The sequence below is a fragment of the Colias croceus genome, chromosome 4, assembly GCF_905220415.1.
Source record: "Colias croceus chromosome 4, ilColCroc2.1".
NCBI lineage: Eukaryota > Metazoa > Arthropoda > Insecta > Lepidoptera > Pieridae > Colias > Colias croceus.
The window spans coordinates 5241671-5257120 of NC_059540.1; the positions used below are offsets into that span (position 1 = coordinate 5241671).

Below are 15450 nucleotides of genomic sequence, written 5' to 3' on the forward strand. Positions count from 1 at the left end.
GGTATTCAAAATATAAATTCATTGACTCTGCAAAACCAAAGTGCTAAATAATAAGCATAGGTAAATCAAATTAATTACTTACCTATTGTACATTAAAATCAAATCAAAGTTGAAGATTTAATTTTATTCGTTAACAAATCTTATAGACTACACAGAAGTTTATAGTCTGTGGTTTATATAGAAAATGGCAATAAATCGGCAGTTGTCATGTGGTTGTACTTTAGTGCCATATCACACTAGCGGATTGCGAGCGGATTCAAAGCGGAGCGGGTGCGCAACGAATACGTTGCGGGCGCGCAACGAACACGCCGCGGATGCGCAGCGAATTCGTTGCGGACACGTGGCAGATACGCAACGTTTACGTCGCAGTCATGTGTGCTGGTTGTTACTTATAACTTGTCACTTAAGATTGCGACTGAAGGACTTGTATCCATGGTTATAAATAAATTATTAATTTAAAAAAATTTTCATGTGGTTGTCACTGGTTGTCATTTGTCAAGCAAAAATTTTTGACGTGTTTTTATCAACTTTACACAAATAATAAAAATGAACGTAAATTTAAGTATTCGTTTCGAATATTTATAAATACTCATTTTCTACTTCATTAAATTGTGAAATATCATCATTTTACTGTTTGTCATTAAGATATGTTAGTGTATATACCAATTAAGAACAATGAAATCATTCAAATTAATAGTTCATCAGCCTAGCTTCAGTAGTAAGTAATTTATTTATTTAAATTTAACTGCATTATATTCTGATTAAATTGTTAATTTCTGAATATTACTAAATTATATAGTTATACAATAATTATAGAAATTAAAGTTTGATAAAAAAGTATGTAAAATATTAAATAATGTGAATAATTAAGTTGCATAGTACTTAGTTAATTTAAAATATAAATCATAATTTTCCTTTTTATTTTAGCTGAAGATCTCATAATAAATTTAAAAGATTATCCGGGGCTAAAAGAGAAAGATATAGTTGAAATTTATCACCCAGAAAATGACTACCCTCGATTGCTTTTACAAGTTACGAAAGTTGACGCTCCAGGTAGAGGCAGAGGTACGTATATTTAAATTTTCTATTTAAATCTCCATTGGCATAATGCGTTTTATAGTATATATTTTAAAGTTAATATAAATTCCCAAAATTTCAAATTTCATTGTGCTCCAATATTTATTATTATTTCTAGATACGATCAGTGTGGAACATAGCATAGCAACAACATTTCAATTAAGAACATTTGCTGATGTTTACGTTAATATTGTCAATGTTGCTGATGTGGCTTTGGATTCTGTTGAACTTACATTCAAAGATCAGTACATGGGAAGATCAGAAATGTGGAGGCTAAAAAATCATCTAGTAAGTTACCGTTTTTGTTTAATTATTTTATAGTTTTCAATAAGGGGACATCCATAAAGTACGTCACACTAATTTCATGAGTTTTTGAGCACCCCCCCGTCCTTGTCACAGGTGGTCACATTTCTAAGACCCCCCCCTCCCTACTGTGACGTCACATGTTTCGCAATTTATCATCGAAAAATTATTAAATTAAAACAGCAGTTTCAAAATAGTTGGATTTCCATATAGATTAGGTAAGTACTTTTTTTTATGAAATCATCATAATTTGTCCATTAAAAAGTTACATTTGGGTTCGCATTTTTTAGAGGACGCAATTTTATTTTTTTGATGTGTAGGGGGGGTCAGTGTGAAGCTATCGCTAAGTTTGTGGGATCGCCACCCTTGATCCGCGGCCGCCATCTTGAAAATAGCGGTTGATATGGTTTTTATGATATATCTCATAAACTATTTATCTGATAAAAAAAACATTGAAAGCATTATTTGTTGCAAATTAAATTCTCTACAACTTTAGTCCAGTAATTTTTTATCGTAGAATTATAAATAAAAAAATTATAAGCGAAAATGTTCAGAAATTAGAGATATTTATATTTTTCGATAATTTTTTTTTATCATTTTAGGAAGAAATTATATCAGACAATTTTTTTAGATTGTTTTTCGAGGAACAATTTTTATTTACAACATTTTTTAATTACGTCAGTAGCTAGGTTTTACACATCCAAAAAATAAAATTGCGTCCTCTAAAAAACTTAAGATTTGGCCTAAAAAATGTAACATTTCAATGGACTAAATATCAAATATTTGAAACATATAACAAAAAAATAAACTAATGAATAAATATAAATTGTCAACAAAACAATTTAAATCGTATTGCCCTAAAGATAGAGTTGGACATATTTTTTAGTTTAATTTATATTTCAAATTACGCGATTAGTAGGTACCTGTAGATTTTGAAATGTGATGTCACGAAACTTAGGACCCCTCCCACCCCTTGTCACACCATGTCACACTTTGTCGACCCCCTCCCCCCCTCTTTACGTGTGACGTACTTTATGGATGGCCCCTAATCATATTTTATCATTATGTTTGTGTTTATTTGTCTGGCGGTCAAATGTGTATGTACTATGTACATAAAATGTTTATTTATCCACAACATTTACATATGATAACAATTATTTATGATTAGAATATATGTGTTTGTTATATTTTTTTTAAATTGTATCCTTCAGTATTATGACTGTAACTATAAATTAAAATATTGAAAGAATCTTATATTTATAGGTAAGCACATGTGTATACATAAACAAGAAAATAGAATACTGTGGTGGAGCAATAAGATGTCAAGTGTATGAAATGTGGTCTCAAGGTGACAGAGTTGCCTGTGGAGTAATTACAGAAGACACTAAAATTGTGTTCCGATCGTCCACATCCATGGTCTACCTCTTCATACAAATGTCTTCAGAAATGTGGGATTTTGATATACATGGTGATTTGTATTTTGAAAAGGCTGTTAATGGATTCCTTGCTGACCTTTTTGCTAAGTGGAAGGTGAGTAATTTCTATATTTAATTACAATTTTATTAAAAAAAGTGAAGTCTCATGTCCCCTAGTGGGGTAAGGGGCAGATGCATTATACATCTGTTTCACTGATCGAATTTCTTTAGAAACTAGTAGGTGATCAGCCTTCTGTGTCCTGCCAGACCAAGACATTTTTTTTTCTTCGTCTCCACCGGGAATCTAACCCAGGACCCCTTGGTTTTACGCTCGCGCGTCAACCACTGTACCACGGAGGCGGTCACAATTTTATTGCTGTTTGTTTTACTTCTTTGGATGTTATTTTTTTATTATTTAACCAAACTATTTCAGAAAAATGGCAGCAATCATGAAGTGACAATAGTCCTATTTTCAAGGACATTTTATAAAGCTAAAACATTGGAAGAATTTCCACAACACATGAAAGAATGTTTACAAAAAGACTACAGGGGCAGATTTTATGAAGATTTCTATAGGTACTTAATAATGATGAGTATAGCATACTAGAAAAGTCCTTTTCACTTGTCCGTTTTAAATTTTTAATGACTAAAGTAATAAACTTATTATTATTTATTACATTATGAATATTAGTAAAGGTTGTATTCATGGTATTGGGTTAGAAAGCATAATAAATCTTTAACCCATTTTAACTGATTTCTCAGAGTTGCTGTACAAAACGAAAGGTACGAGGATTGGTCAAATGTTTTACTTCAATTGAGAAGACTTTTTACTGACTATCAGAAAATTGTACTGCAGTATCACGAGAGACCTAATATGGATATACCCACAGCAATCAACTCAACAGCAGCTCAAGGAAATTTTCTTGAAGTTCTCAATATGAGTTTAAATGGTATATTGTGTATTTAAATACTCGGCATGCAAAAGCTAAGAAAAATCTAAATTAATTTAATCTCATGTACAAAATTGTAACCATACTTCATATTTAATTTACACAATGTTTTTTAATTACTTCTACAATATGAAATATATTTCTTTGTTTATTGTTTCTTATGGATATTGGTAAATATACAGTGGTGGATGTTTAATTAGAAACACGTAACACGATGAAGTAGTTATCAAATTCATTTAACATTTATGTATTAAGGACGCTATAACGTATTTTTACAAAAACACGCTGTTTTTCGGTACCATTTTAACTTAAAGCAATTACACGTGAGAACATAGTAATATCTTAATTTAAAGATAATATATTCAGCTCTACGTTCATCTTATAAAAATTGTACGACGTCATACAAAATTGTCGCTGAAATACGTTTTTTCCATCACAATAAACGCATAAAATGCAAAAAAATGGGGTCTAAACCGGTACCATTTTAGGAAAATTAAGAGCCTAATCTATCTTCTTAACTATATCTTATTGAGGGATATATAGTCCTTTATATATGGTGTAATTTTTATGAATCTAAATCAAAATTTTATTTCAATAATGAGCTAAATTAAAAATACTTGTCGATTTCTTCATACATTTTGTTCTCGCGGTTCGTCAGACCGCGCTCAGAAGCGCTCTTGGAAGGACGGGTGTATCGCTCCTCGTGCCAAAAATAAAAACGAAATAAAAAAGATTATTGTGCGTGCACTGTCTTTTTCGTGATTTGAAATATTTGATACTTTTTATGAGTAAACTGTATAAGTTTCATATTCCAATTATTTATAATTTAAAATTATGTTTTTAAAATTACCTTGCCTGAGATCCTCTTTTTTATGGGTTGTTGAATAGATTGGTGGGGTAAAACAATTCAAGATGGCGTCGATGAAAATTTGGCTTTTTTTCGTGATGGGTGTCATTTTCATAGTTTTTGGGGTAGCTATTACCGAATATGAGGTCAAAACTGAAATTCAAGATGGCGCCGACGAAAATTTTACATCTTTTCGTCATGGGTGTCATTTTCATGGTTTTTGGGGTAGCTATTAACGAATATGAGGTCAAAACTATAATCCAAGATGGCGCCGACAAAAATTTTACAACTTTTCGTCATGGGTGTCATTTTCATGGTTTTTGGGGTAGCTATTAACCAATATGAGGTCAAAACTGAAATCCAAGATGGCGCCGACGAAAATTTTGCATCTTTTCGTCATGGGTGTCGTTTTCATGGTTTTTGGGGTAGCTATTAACGAATATGAGGTCAAAACTATAATCCAAGATGGCGCCGACAAAAATTTTACAACTTTTCTTCATGGGTGTCATTTTCATGGTTTTTGGGGTAGCTATTAACCAATATGAGGTCAAAACTATAATCCAAGATGGCGCCGACGAAAAATTTGACATCTTTTCATCATGAGTGTCATTTTCATGGTTTTTGGGATAGCTATTAACGAATATGAGGTCAAAACTATAATCCAAGATGGCGCTGACGAAAATTTGACATTTTTCGTGATGGGTGTCATTTTCATGGTTTTTGGGGTAGCTATTAACGAATATGAGGTCAAAACTAAAATCCAAGATGGTCGTCGAATTTCAAGATCGCGTCATGGTAATACTGTCGCGTTATGGAGCAAGGCGGCGATTTTGGTATCTATGAATCTCGCCAAAGAAGTTTCACTCCTGACACGTTTTCTCGGCACACACGTTCTTTTTTATTTTATTCTCTTCGTTTAAATGTTTTAGATAAACTTTATTTTAAATAAAGTTTAGCGAATATATTTAAAGAATATATTTAAAGTTACTAATATCTGTCAGAATATTAACATGATTGCCACAGAGTTGCGTTTTATATTAAATTTCTAAATATGCATTTCAATGTTCTTTAAAATTGTTTTTTTAAGACTTTCTACAAAACTGTGGTTGTTAACGTTTTTGTTATTTTATTTAAGTTTACTTTAAAGGAGTAAGAAAAATATACCTAATTATCGACGGTTACATTGGGGATTTGGTAATAGCTGTCTCAAAAACCTTGAAAATGACACCCATGCCGAAAAGATGTAAAGTTTCGTCGACACCATCTTGGATTTTAGTTTTGACCTCATATTGGTTAATAGATACCCCAAAAACCATGAAAATGACACCCATGACGAAAATATGTAAAATTTTCGACGGCGCCATCTTGGATTTTAGTTTTGACCTCATATTCGTTAATAGCTACCCCAATAACCATGAAAATGACACCCGTGACAAAATGATGTAAAATTTTCGTCGGCGCCATCTTCGATTTTAGTTTTGACCTCATATTGGTTAATAGCTACCCCAAAAACCATGAAAATGACACCCGTGACGAAATGATGTCAAATTGTCGTCGGCGCCATTTTGGATTTTAGATTTGACCTCATATTGATTAATACTTATTTAATAGCTACTCCAACTCCTTGAAAATGACACCCATGACGAAAAGATTTCAAATTTTCGTCGGTGCCATCTTGGATTTTAGTTTTGACCTCATATTGGTTAATAGCTACCCCAAAAACCACCCACATTTGCAAATGTGTTTGCTACTTAGGAAAAGTTCATATTTAAAGATATAGGTAATGTGAATGTGTGGTAACGAATTTAATTTATTTCATTCCGACTGTTTCTCGGAATAACATACATTTACTAAGAATTGCTTACAATGCCGGGTTTAATATATTGCCGGTAACATATCGTCACTGGAAAGGCTAAATTACTAAAGCGCCAAAAGTGCATTTTACAGGAGAGCGACTTAAAGTTTTTTTTTCTGTTCAAACAGGCATAACTTTTTTTCTTGTATTCTGATGTAATAATGCTGAAGGCAAAAAATCTTTATAAAAATTCTATCTACCATTTAAAATAAACATAATGCGTATTACTGTTGTATTTTCGAAGATAGTGTCGCTTTAGTATAAATGCTCTGAAAACTACGTGAGCCAAAAGCGCTTATCTCCATAAACATATTCAGACACAGTAAAGCATAAATATTAATCACTAACATCCATTGATATTTAGGAAAATAAAAACAACTAATATGCCACATACAACTTATATACAGAATAATACAGTTTTAGTCATTTTAACTTAAACGTAAGAACTGAATTTAAAGACATCAACTAATTTAACTAACCTTACTTTTGATCTTTGATTTCTTGCATTTGTCTCTGTCCCGAATAGCAGGACATCTCTTTGTGTAATAGTACCTAGTAATAGTCCTACGTTCATCAATTTTCTCGTAAGGCAAATTTACTAAACAACCTTTTCGTTACCATTTGCGGCAAGTCAATAATACTTAAACGACAACAATTAACTGAATGACGCACTTTAGGTTTCTAATCTTACCTTGAAGGACATATGGCAGTAAGAAAAAAAAACTAACCAACAATAACAATAAAAATTATTTTATTTTCTTAAGGTAAGTAAAATAGACGCATCGACAAAAACGAAAAATTCCACTGCTAAAGCGCCATTATCTCCTTAATTAATGCTCAGATTGCTAAAAGACCTAGACCATTGTATAGAGAAGAAAAAACCCAACTCAACCATATAAAAAACGCACTTTAGGTATTTTGGCGCTTTAGTACTTTAGCCTTTCCAGTGACGATATAATATTATGTATGATAATAATTCTTAAAAAAGTATTTTATACATTTCTTAAAAAGCTTCGATACTGTATACAATAATACAATTCATATTCAAATTGTTGTAAAATAGTCACACTTTTTTAAGTTGGTTGAATACACTAAAATACTTATAAGGATCGTACCTACTAATAATAGTAACAAAATGAATTTTTAAAGTTCCCAGTAATCTTCTGGAATCAATTTCAATAAAAATATAAAAAAAAATAATATCAAGTATGAAGATGGTCTATAAAATGGAATGCGCTATGTTTACGTGAGCGCGAAGTTCCCGCGAACCACGTGGCGACGTTAGATACCTAAATTTGAGTAACGCAGATTTGTGACAGCGTCCTTAACGTATTATAGAGATTAAGTATTATTTCATATGTAATAGAACACCCGTTTATCTAGTTTCATGAGAAACTGCTTAATTTTAATCAAACATTAGCTTAAATTAATAAAATTAAACAACTTTAAGTGAAATCTAATTTCCGAGTATTTTCAGTCGGGACAACAAATTAGAAACAGCATGGTTCGAGTGTTCCAAAGTCAAAACCTGTTGAAATGCCGCCAATATTTTTTTCTTCGACAAATATTTGCACCGTTTTTTAAACATTCCATCTAAAAGTTTCTGAAAATTAATTTGCTTTGCAGTATAAATGGGTAAAAGTAAGATTTGTGACCCATCAACAAGAAATAAATTTTAAGTTTACATTTTGACAAAAACTGGAGTTACAGGAAAATTGAAAGTCATTTAGAGTGTTCGATAAAAAGATATTCAATGCTACAGTTTATTTAAAAGAGCATGGTACTTCTGATTAAGTGCCTAAAAAAGCTCGAAGATTAAAAACCACTCCTCGCGAGCATAGGCAAATAATTCTTTTCGCAAAGATGGATCCATTTAAAGGTTCCAATTCTATTAGAAAATATGTTTTTGCAAACGTGTTCAAATCTCATACAATCTAAGGCACGACGTTTTAAAGCCGTTGTTGTATATAAAGATTATAACAGTCTAAAACAACCCCATACGTGCCCATACTATAATGTTTCGTCCGCCATGCTGAACTGTTTATTTATTAGCTAAGGCCTGGTTAATAATTTTGCCATCAGAATTGATTAAATTAATTTTAGTTTCATCCCAAAATAAAACTTTTCACGAGCGGACTGTCCACTAGCAATATTTCTTAGTAATTGAAAATCGTTGTTCCCTGTACTGCCTAGTAAGAAGCTGTACTTTCCTGGCGTCTCTCCCAAAAAATTTTGCCTCGACTTACCGCCTGTGAACCGATCTTATCGACACATCGCGAGGTTCATCTTCGGGAAAAACTAATTTTATAATAGAATTTGAACTTTTAAATGAATACATCTTTGCCAAAAGAATCATTTGCCTATCCTCGCGTGCAGTGGTTTTTCATGGTCGAGCTTTTCTAGGCACTTTATCGGAAGTACCATGCTCTTTTAAATATACTATAGCATTGAATATATTTTTATTGAACATTCTAAATGATTTGCAATTTTCCTGTAACTCTAGTTTTTGTCAAAATGTAAACTTAAAATTATTTTACTTGTTGATGGGTCACAAATCTTACTTTTACCCATTTATACTGCAAAGCAAATAAATTTTCAGAAAATCTTAGATGGAATGTTTAAAAAACGGTGCAAATATTTGTAGAAGAAAAAAATATTAGCGGCATTTCAACAGGTTTTGACTTTGGAACACTCGAACCATGCTGTTTCTAATTTGTTGTCCAGACTGAAAATGCTCGGATATTAGACTTCACAAAGTTGTTTAATTTTATTAATTTAAGCTAACGTTTGATTAAAATTAAGCAATTTTTTATAAAACTAGATAAACGGGTGTTCTATTACATATGAAATGATGCTTAATATTTAATACGTTAATACACAAAAGTAAATAAATTTGATGACTACTTCATCCTGTTACATGTTTCTAATTAAACGTCCACCACTGTATGTATAAATGAGTACATGTCTATTTCATTTTCAGTATTTGAAAAGCATTATCTGGACAGGTGCTTCGATCGTACGGGTCAGCTAAGCGTGGTCATTACCCCCGGTGTAGGAGTATTCGAAGTAGACAGAGAACTGACCAATGTAACAAAACAAAGAATCATAGACAATGGTGTTGGAAGCGACTTGGTCTGTGTTGGAGAACAACCGTTACATGCAGTACCACTACTAAAGTTTCACAATAAAGACAGCAATCTCAACTCAATAGACGACTATTCAATGCCTCACTGGATCAACTTGTCATTCTATTCCACAAATAAAAAGGTTGCATATTCCAATTTCATTCCGAGAATAAAATTGCCGCCACGAAAAAGTCAAGAACCGTTGAAGAAAATGTATGAAGATGAAAGTAAAGGGAAGCTTTTGAAAGAGGATGAATATATGCACAATTCGATTTTTGATTACGATGCGTATGACGCACAAGTTTTTCAGTTGCCCCCTGCCCATAGTACATGGTGAGTATTTTTTTTAATATGAGGAGTCCTAGCAGTGCATGTTTAAGTATTTACTAAGAGCAATATTCATTTTATTAATTTCATTTAAGAAATTTAAATCCATACTGGAACTTATTAATTTTTCAGTGTTCAAAAAGTGGCAAGAACGAAAAAAACATCAGTTGCGGGTCTAGAAGGCATAAGTAGGAAAAGTCCACCTGCATCTATCATTCATCAAAGGAAAATGTCTGATCCAGACATACATCACAGCCTTGGTGACATTTTCAGTAATTGCAGTAAGTATTCTAATTATAAAAATAGCAAATTTCAAATTTGTACTTATTTGTTTTATTTTGATAGTTTTTTAAGGAAGTGAAAAATTTATGTTTTACATTGTTACTTCTTGTTGGAAATGTAAACTATGAAATCCGGGTATCAAGAAAAATGTATGCTCTTAAATGCGCATGAAACATGCCACTTATTTTTATAAACACCTTTTACAGACAAATACTCAAATGAAACGGGCAGCGATGCGACAGACTCAGCGATATCTATAAGCCGTCTATCCCCTCGGAGTTCCATAACCAGCCACAAGCCGGTAATACGCACGGGAAGAGCGTTGATTAACCCGTTCGATCCGTCGCACGTTACTGTGAAATTGACGAGTAATAGACGCAGGTGGACGCATATTTTTCCAAAAGGTGGGTAGTTGGATATTACTGGTAAAAATTCATAAATATTGTATTTATGTCGTAATTATTCATATCGTTTTTATTTCGTTATTACTGCGAACCACACGATAAATGCTTCTTTTTTAATATTTCAATATACTTTATTTATTCTTATGAACAAATTCAGTAACATTTATGCGTGTTAAAATTATATACAGCTGTTTCAAATAAATGTATAGGCCGATTAAGAAGAGCTGGAACGTAAACACATTCACACATTGCACATGTGTAGTGTCTATGAAGACGCGCGCGGCGTGACGTCATACTGCATACGCATCATGAAAAGTCTGCCCATCTCTCTCGCGCGCAGATTAGCTTATGAGAGTGAAGGGGACAATTATTATTTTTATTTTGCAATTGTTTATAAATACAGGGTGATGTAATTTAAACAAAGACGTTAGGTATACTACTAACTATATTCGACGAGATAAGATGAGACTAGGTACTTTGCGGCACGCGGATTAGAATTTTTTTTCCTTACCTAGGTTAAATTATGTAACAATTTAAATAAGTTTTGTAAACTAAATGTAAACGCAGTAAGTTAAAATTTTCATACATAGCTGAATAATACAGCTTTTATTGTAATATAGCCTTATCTCTTACGTGCTAAGGTTTCGCTTATTGGGAGTGAGCGCATGTGTTATTTGTATTGTTTATATCGTTATTTTGAATATGACATGAAATATAATTACACTGGTCTGCAAAGAAATCCTCCTTTGAATAAAAATATGATAAACATGTAGATCTTAACATGCTGAATCTAGATCTGCTTTCAGGTTTTTTGTATCACGTCTAAATTTTTTTTTATTGTCGTTTTTAAATACCTCAAAATTCTGTATTGTTTGGTAGTCTCTCTTGCAATAATGCTATTTTATTCGGTCTTTATGATATTTTTCATCACAAAAACGACTTGAATTTATAAAACTAGAACGATATCTACTGAAGACATTATTTTTACACTAATTTGTAGGGAATTTATGGGCTTCCGTAGTTCTCATCATGACTCCGCTGCGCTCAGTTCAAAGTAAAGTTTTAAGGGGACGGTTTATTTATTTTATTTTTAATTTGGTAAAATTTTTATATTGTACTGATATATTGATGAAAATTTGTATATAATTTCAACCACAAAGCGAAATCGAATCACGTGTTATGGATTTTTAAACGACGCAACATCGAAAGCGCGAGTCTTTAGTGTGGTCTCTAGGGACTGCAAATGCGGGAGCTTAGCTTAGACTTAAATTATGAAATTAAGCAGACTAAAGTTGTAAAAAGAGTATCTGGTGACCACTATGAAACATTTCACCTGAAGTTTGATAGGAGATAAGGAAAAGCTAACTGAAAATATAGTAAAATATAGTTTGGAAAATCCAAAAGTGCACGCCTCATAATCTCATCCTTTACAATAAAATTGATTATTTATAAAGAGTACGTGACTATAAATATAAAAATGAAATAAAATAAAACATTTGGAAAAGTAAAGAAAGCGGTACCGTAATAATTGAGCTATTTTTCTTGTGGCCCCACCTAGATGTGAAACTGCGCAGGTTTAAGGGACTGACTACCAACTTATTTTTTTAAACCTTGGCTTATAGTATAAAGAATCGAGTTTATAATGGTGAATTTTGAGTACACTATAAAAAAATAAAAAAAAAGTCGATATTTTTTTTGTTTATTTAATAACAATTAAACCACATCGAATCAGACCCTGAAAAATGAAAGGGTTCTATTCCTGAGCATACTCAAGCGTAAGAGAAAAAAAAAGACTCGATTAGTAAAGTATTTCGGTCGCTATCGTGTTAACAAGAAAAAGGATCCGCACATACAGACACACGGACGTCCAAGACAGAACTTTTTTAAACTGTTTTTTAACTAGTTTAAATAACAAAAATGACATCAAAAATATCATGAACGTTAAAAATAGTGTTTTTTCTTAATATGTGTGTGTATGTATTATCTTACAAGTGCAATGTATGATACATAAAGACATTTTAAGTTTGAAAAATCAGATGTTTTGCGCGAAGTGACAGTAGTACCCACCTCAACGCTTCGCTTATGAGGCGTGCAATATACATAATAAGTTGGCAGCAAAGCTTGCTGATTTTACTTGATTGATTCGTCACGAAACTCCTTATAAAATATTAAAAGAAAAGAAAACTACTAATTGAAACAATGTAAATAATGTGTAATAATATTATCTTATAGTTTTTAATCGTTTTCTTGACATTTTTTTAATATTTAAACCTAATTTTTAAAATAACGATGTATTCTTAGAACAAAAAATGGGTTTCTTTCAAATTAAACCACAAAAAATCTAGACGTGATACAAATTTTTTAAAACTTAATTTCTGGTCAGAAGTATCACTTCTATAATAATCTTTTGCAAAAATAAGAAGGAGCGCGAAAAAATTTTTTTTTGCAGACCAGTGTTATTATTAGATAATATCAATACTATAATACAATAAAATTGATTAGGTATGAGAATAAATAATTAAGTTCATCGATTGAGTTACTTTTAAATTGTAATTTTACATATAAGTTATAAGAGCTTTCATATTATCTACTTCGCACCCATTTTACAATTCAAGACTAGGTAAACTAGAATCGCATTTATTTTTGAACATACTGTATAGTAAAATTGCATAAGTGTGAGTACTGTGAACATGCCAGCTTTCCCTAATCGACCTATACATTGGACAAATTTATATTGAATTCAATCCTACATTGGACAAAATATGTCCATCACGAGACACGCAATCGCACTAGAACGAAAATTTCGACGATTTGATCAGATTTTTAAACCAACATTTTTTTGGTTTAAAAATCTTCTGGTGTGAAACAATATTTTCTTTTTTTTTACGAATTATTTTTACTTAAAAATAGGTCCAACGGGTGTGCTAATACAGCAGCATCACTACCAAGCGCGGCCGGCGGGCGAGCCCGCGTCCACACGGCACGAACGTTGCGATCATGATGTCAGTAATAAGGAGAATGGATCGACGATTAACAATAATCACTCCGTGTATCAGGTTGATGGTGAGTGGAGTTTCTATATATGTGTTACGTTTCAGCCCAGACTGGATTTAATTATCTTTGAAAATAATCATCATGAAAACTGAAAATTCTTAACTATAATTCTCAAACTATTATTTTGATATTTGCAAATCACACGACATGTGACCAACGAAGTGAGCGCGCGGGCAGTGAGTGGTAGAAGACCCGAGCTCGACTGCCAACTCAGTCGGCAAAGGCGCGAAACATACCTAAACTTCGGAGTGAAACCCCCCTCCCTGCCTTAACTATCAAACCATTATACAATTTGCCCTTGTTGACATAATTAAACCATGAAGTGATGCGTTTATGAAAACTTTCCCTCTGAAATAATCCCAACCCCATACCAACAACAGAATAATTAGTTTTCACCCTAAATTTAATATTTCAGGTAACATAATGAGCAGCAGAAAGCGGCTTATAAGCACGTCAGGTGCGTTAAGTGTCCTCGGCACTATAGTGGGCACTCCATCGACAACTAATAATGCATCGTTGGCCCTTCTGTGGGGGGCCACGGGAGAACAGGAGTGGACACCCGCCTTGACTACCGGTATGAGAACTATTAAGGAGATTTTTCTTTATTTATATAGGAATATTGAATGTGGGTACATAAAACTAAAAAATATGCAATAGTCATTTGACTGAATGATTTGTTTATTTTAGTTTTGATGTGTACTGTGTGAACTTTTATAGCAAAATAATCTGTTCCGAGTAACTGTACAAATTAATTTACTCTACTACTTATTTGTATTTAATGATTTGTATTGTATTTATAATTTTGATTCCTGTAAATTGATTCTTCATCTAAATAAACACTTCGAGGATGCAGATTACAAGCTGCAACAAGCCTGAACCTATTACTTTTCTCTTTCTTTCTGTAAATGTGTCTTGTAAATATCCTTCTTAATTTGCCCTGTATATTATTTCTTTCAATTATTATTTAAATTAATTGACATAAGTTTTGTATGATAATTTTTATTTTATTATGCTTGCGTATAACACATCTAGTAGTTCTACTAAACAAAACTGAGATCGTGTTGCGTGACCGAAATAAAATAGAAATATTAGTGATAAATGTTGCACTACATTTGAACGAGTTCTATAACCCTCAATTCATAATAATCCACCAGTATCATATAATAAGTCGCCTCATTTCTGATTTTTCATGATATCGTCGAATTGAATATCAACAAACACTATGGAACGTTGCGGACAAAAGCGAATCGAGCAATAGGTTTGATATCTCACTCATTGGATTTGCATTTCGTAGTTAGATACAGATATTTCTAGATGCGAAACCCCGAGCGATCGATCTAGAACCTTCTATAGGTTATTTTTATTAATGAGAATTATTTTAAAATGATTAAAGTACGATCTTGCGAGGGGTCTCGTGATAATAGACTTAACGAGTGAGGCAAACCCTCAACATTCGTAATTAATATGTGGGGATCGATATGCTTTATAAAATTGTAGCAAATCCAATAAAATTACGCTTAGTATCAAGGAAAAAATGTGCGGTTGGCTCCATGAACATCTTTTGTAAGATTATTAATTAAGAATTCCCTGCCAGAATTGAGTATTTGAATAAATTTTTTTTTTGTGCTAAATGGAAAGATTATATATTAGTTTTATAACAAAACAATTTTTTTAATTTTTTTTTGCAATAATTCAAAAGTTATTTCAAAATAAAAATTAGACTTTGAATCCAGTACCGAAAACACACCGACAACTCCCGAAGCGTCACCCGGACGCGTGTGACGTCATAATGTTAGTTTTCACACATTGCA

The 15450-nt window shown here is 32.2% G+C and overlaps 1 protein-coding gene across 8 annotated transcripts in view; it reads left to right on the top strand.

Annotated features, from left to right (window-relative positions):
* Positions 1–505: 505 nt before the first annotated feature.
* The window catches only part of LOC123691489 (GATOR complex protein Iml1), a 30320-nt gene continuing 15375 nt past the window's right edge, over positions 506–15450 (top strand). For 6 of the 8 annotated variants that reach the window (XM_045635901.1, XM_045635903.1, XM_045635905.1 and 3 more), the window contains exons 1-12: positions 506–718; positions 928–1065; positions 1196–1365; positions 2644–2910; positions 3229–3371; positions 3558–3745; positions 9428–9905; positions 10032–10180; positions 10388–10585; positions 13496–13648; positions 14055–14213; positions 14883–14897. In XM_045635901.1, coding sequence (XP_045491857.1) covers positions 676–718; positions 928–1065; positions 1196–1365; positions 2644–2910; positions 3229–3371; positions 3558–3745; positions 9428–9905; positions 10032–10180; positions 10388–10585; positions 13496–13648; positions 14055–14213; positions 14883–14897 — 2101 coding nt within the window. In that variant the 5' untranslated portion in view covers positions 506–675. Of the gene's footprint in view, positions 719–927; positions 1066–1195; positions 1366–2643; positions 2911–3228; positions 3372–3557; positions 3746–9427; positions 9906–10031; positions 10185–10387; positions 10586–13495; positions 13649–14054; positions 14214–14882; positions 14898–15450 lie in introns of all 8 variants that reach the window. The other 2 variants (XM_045635902.1, XM_045635904.1) reach the window with 2 other exon arrangements.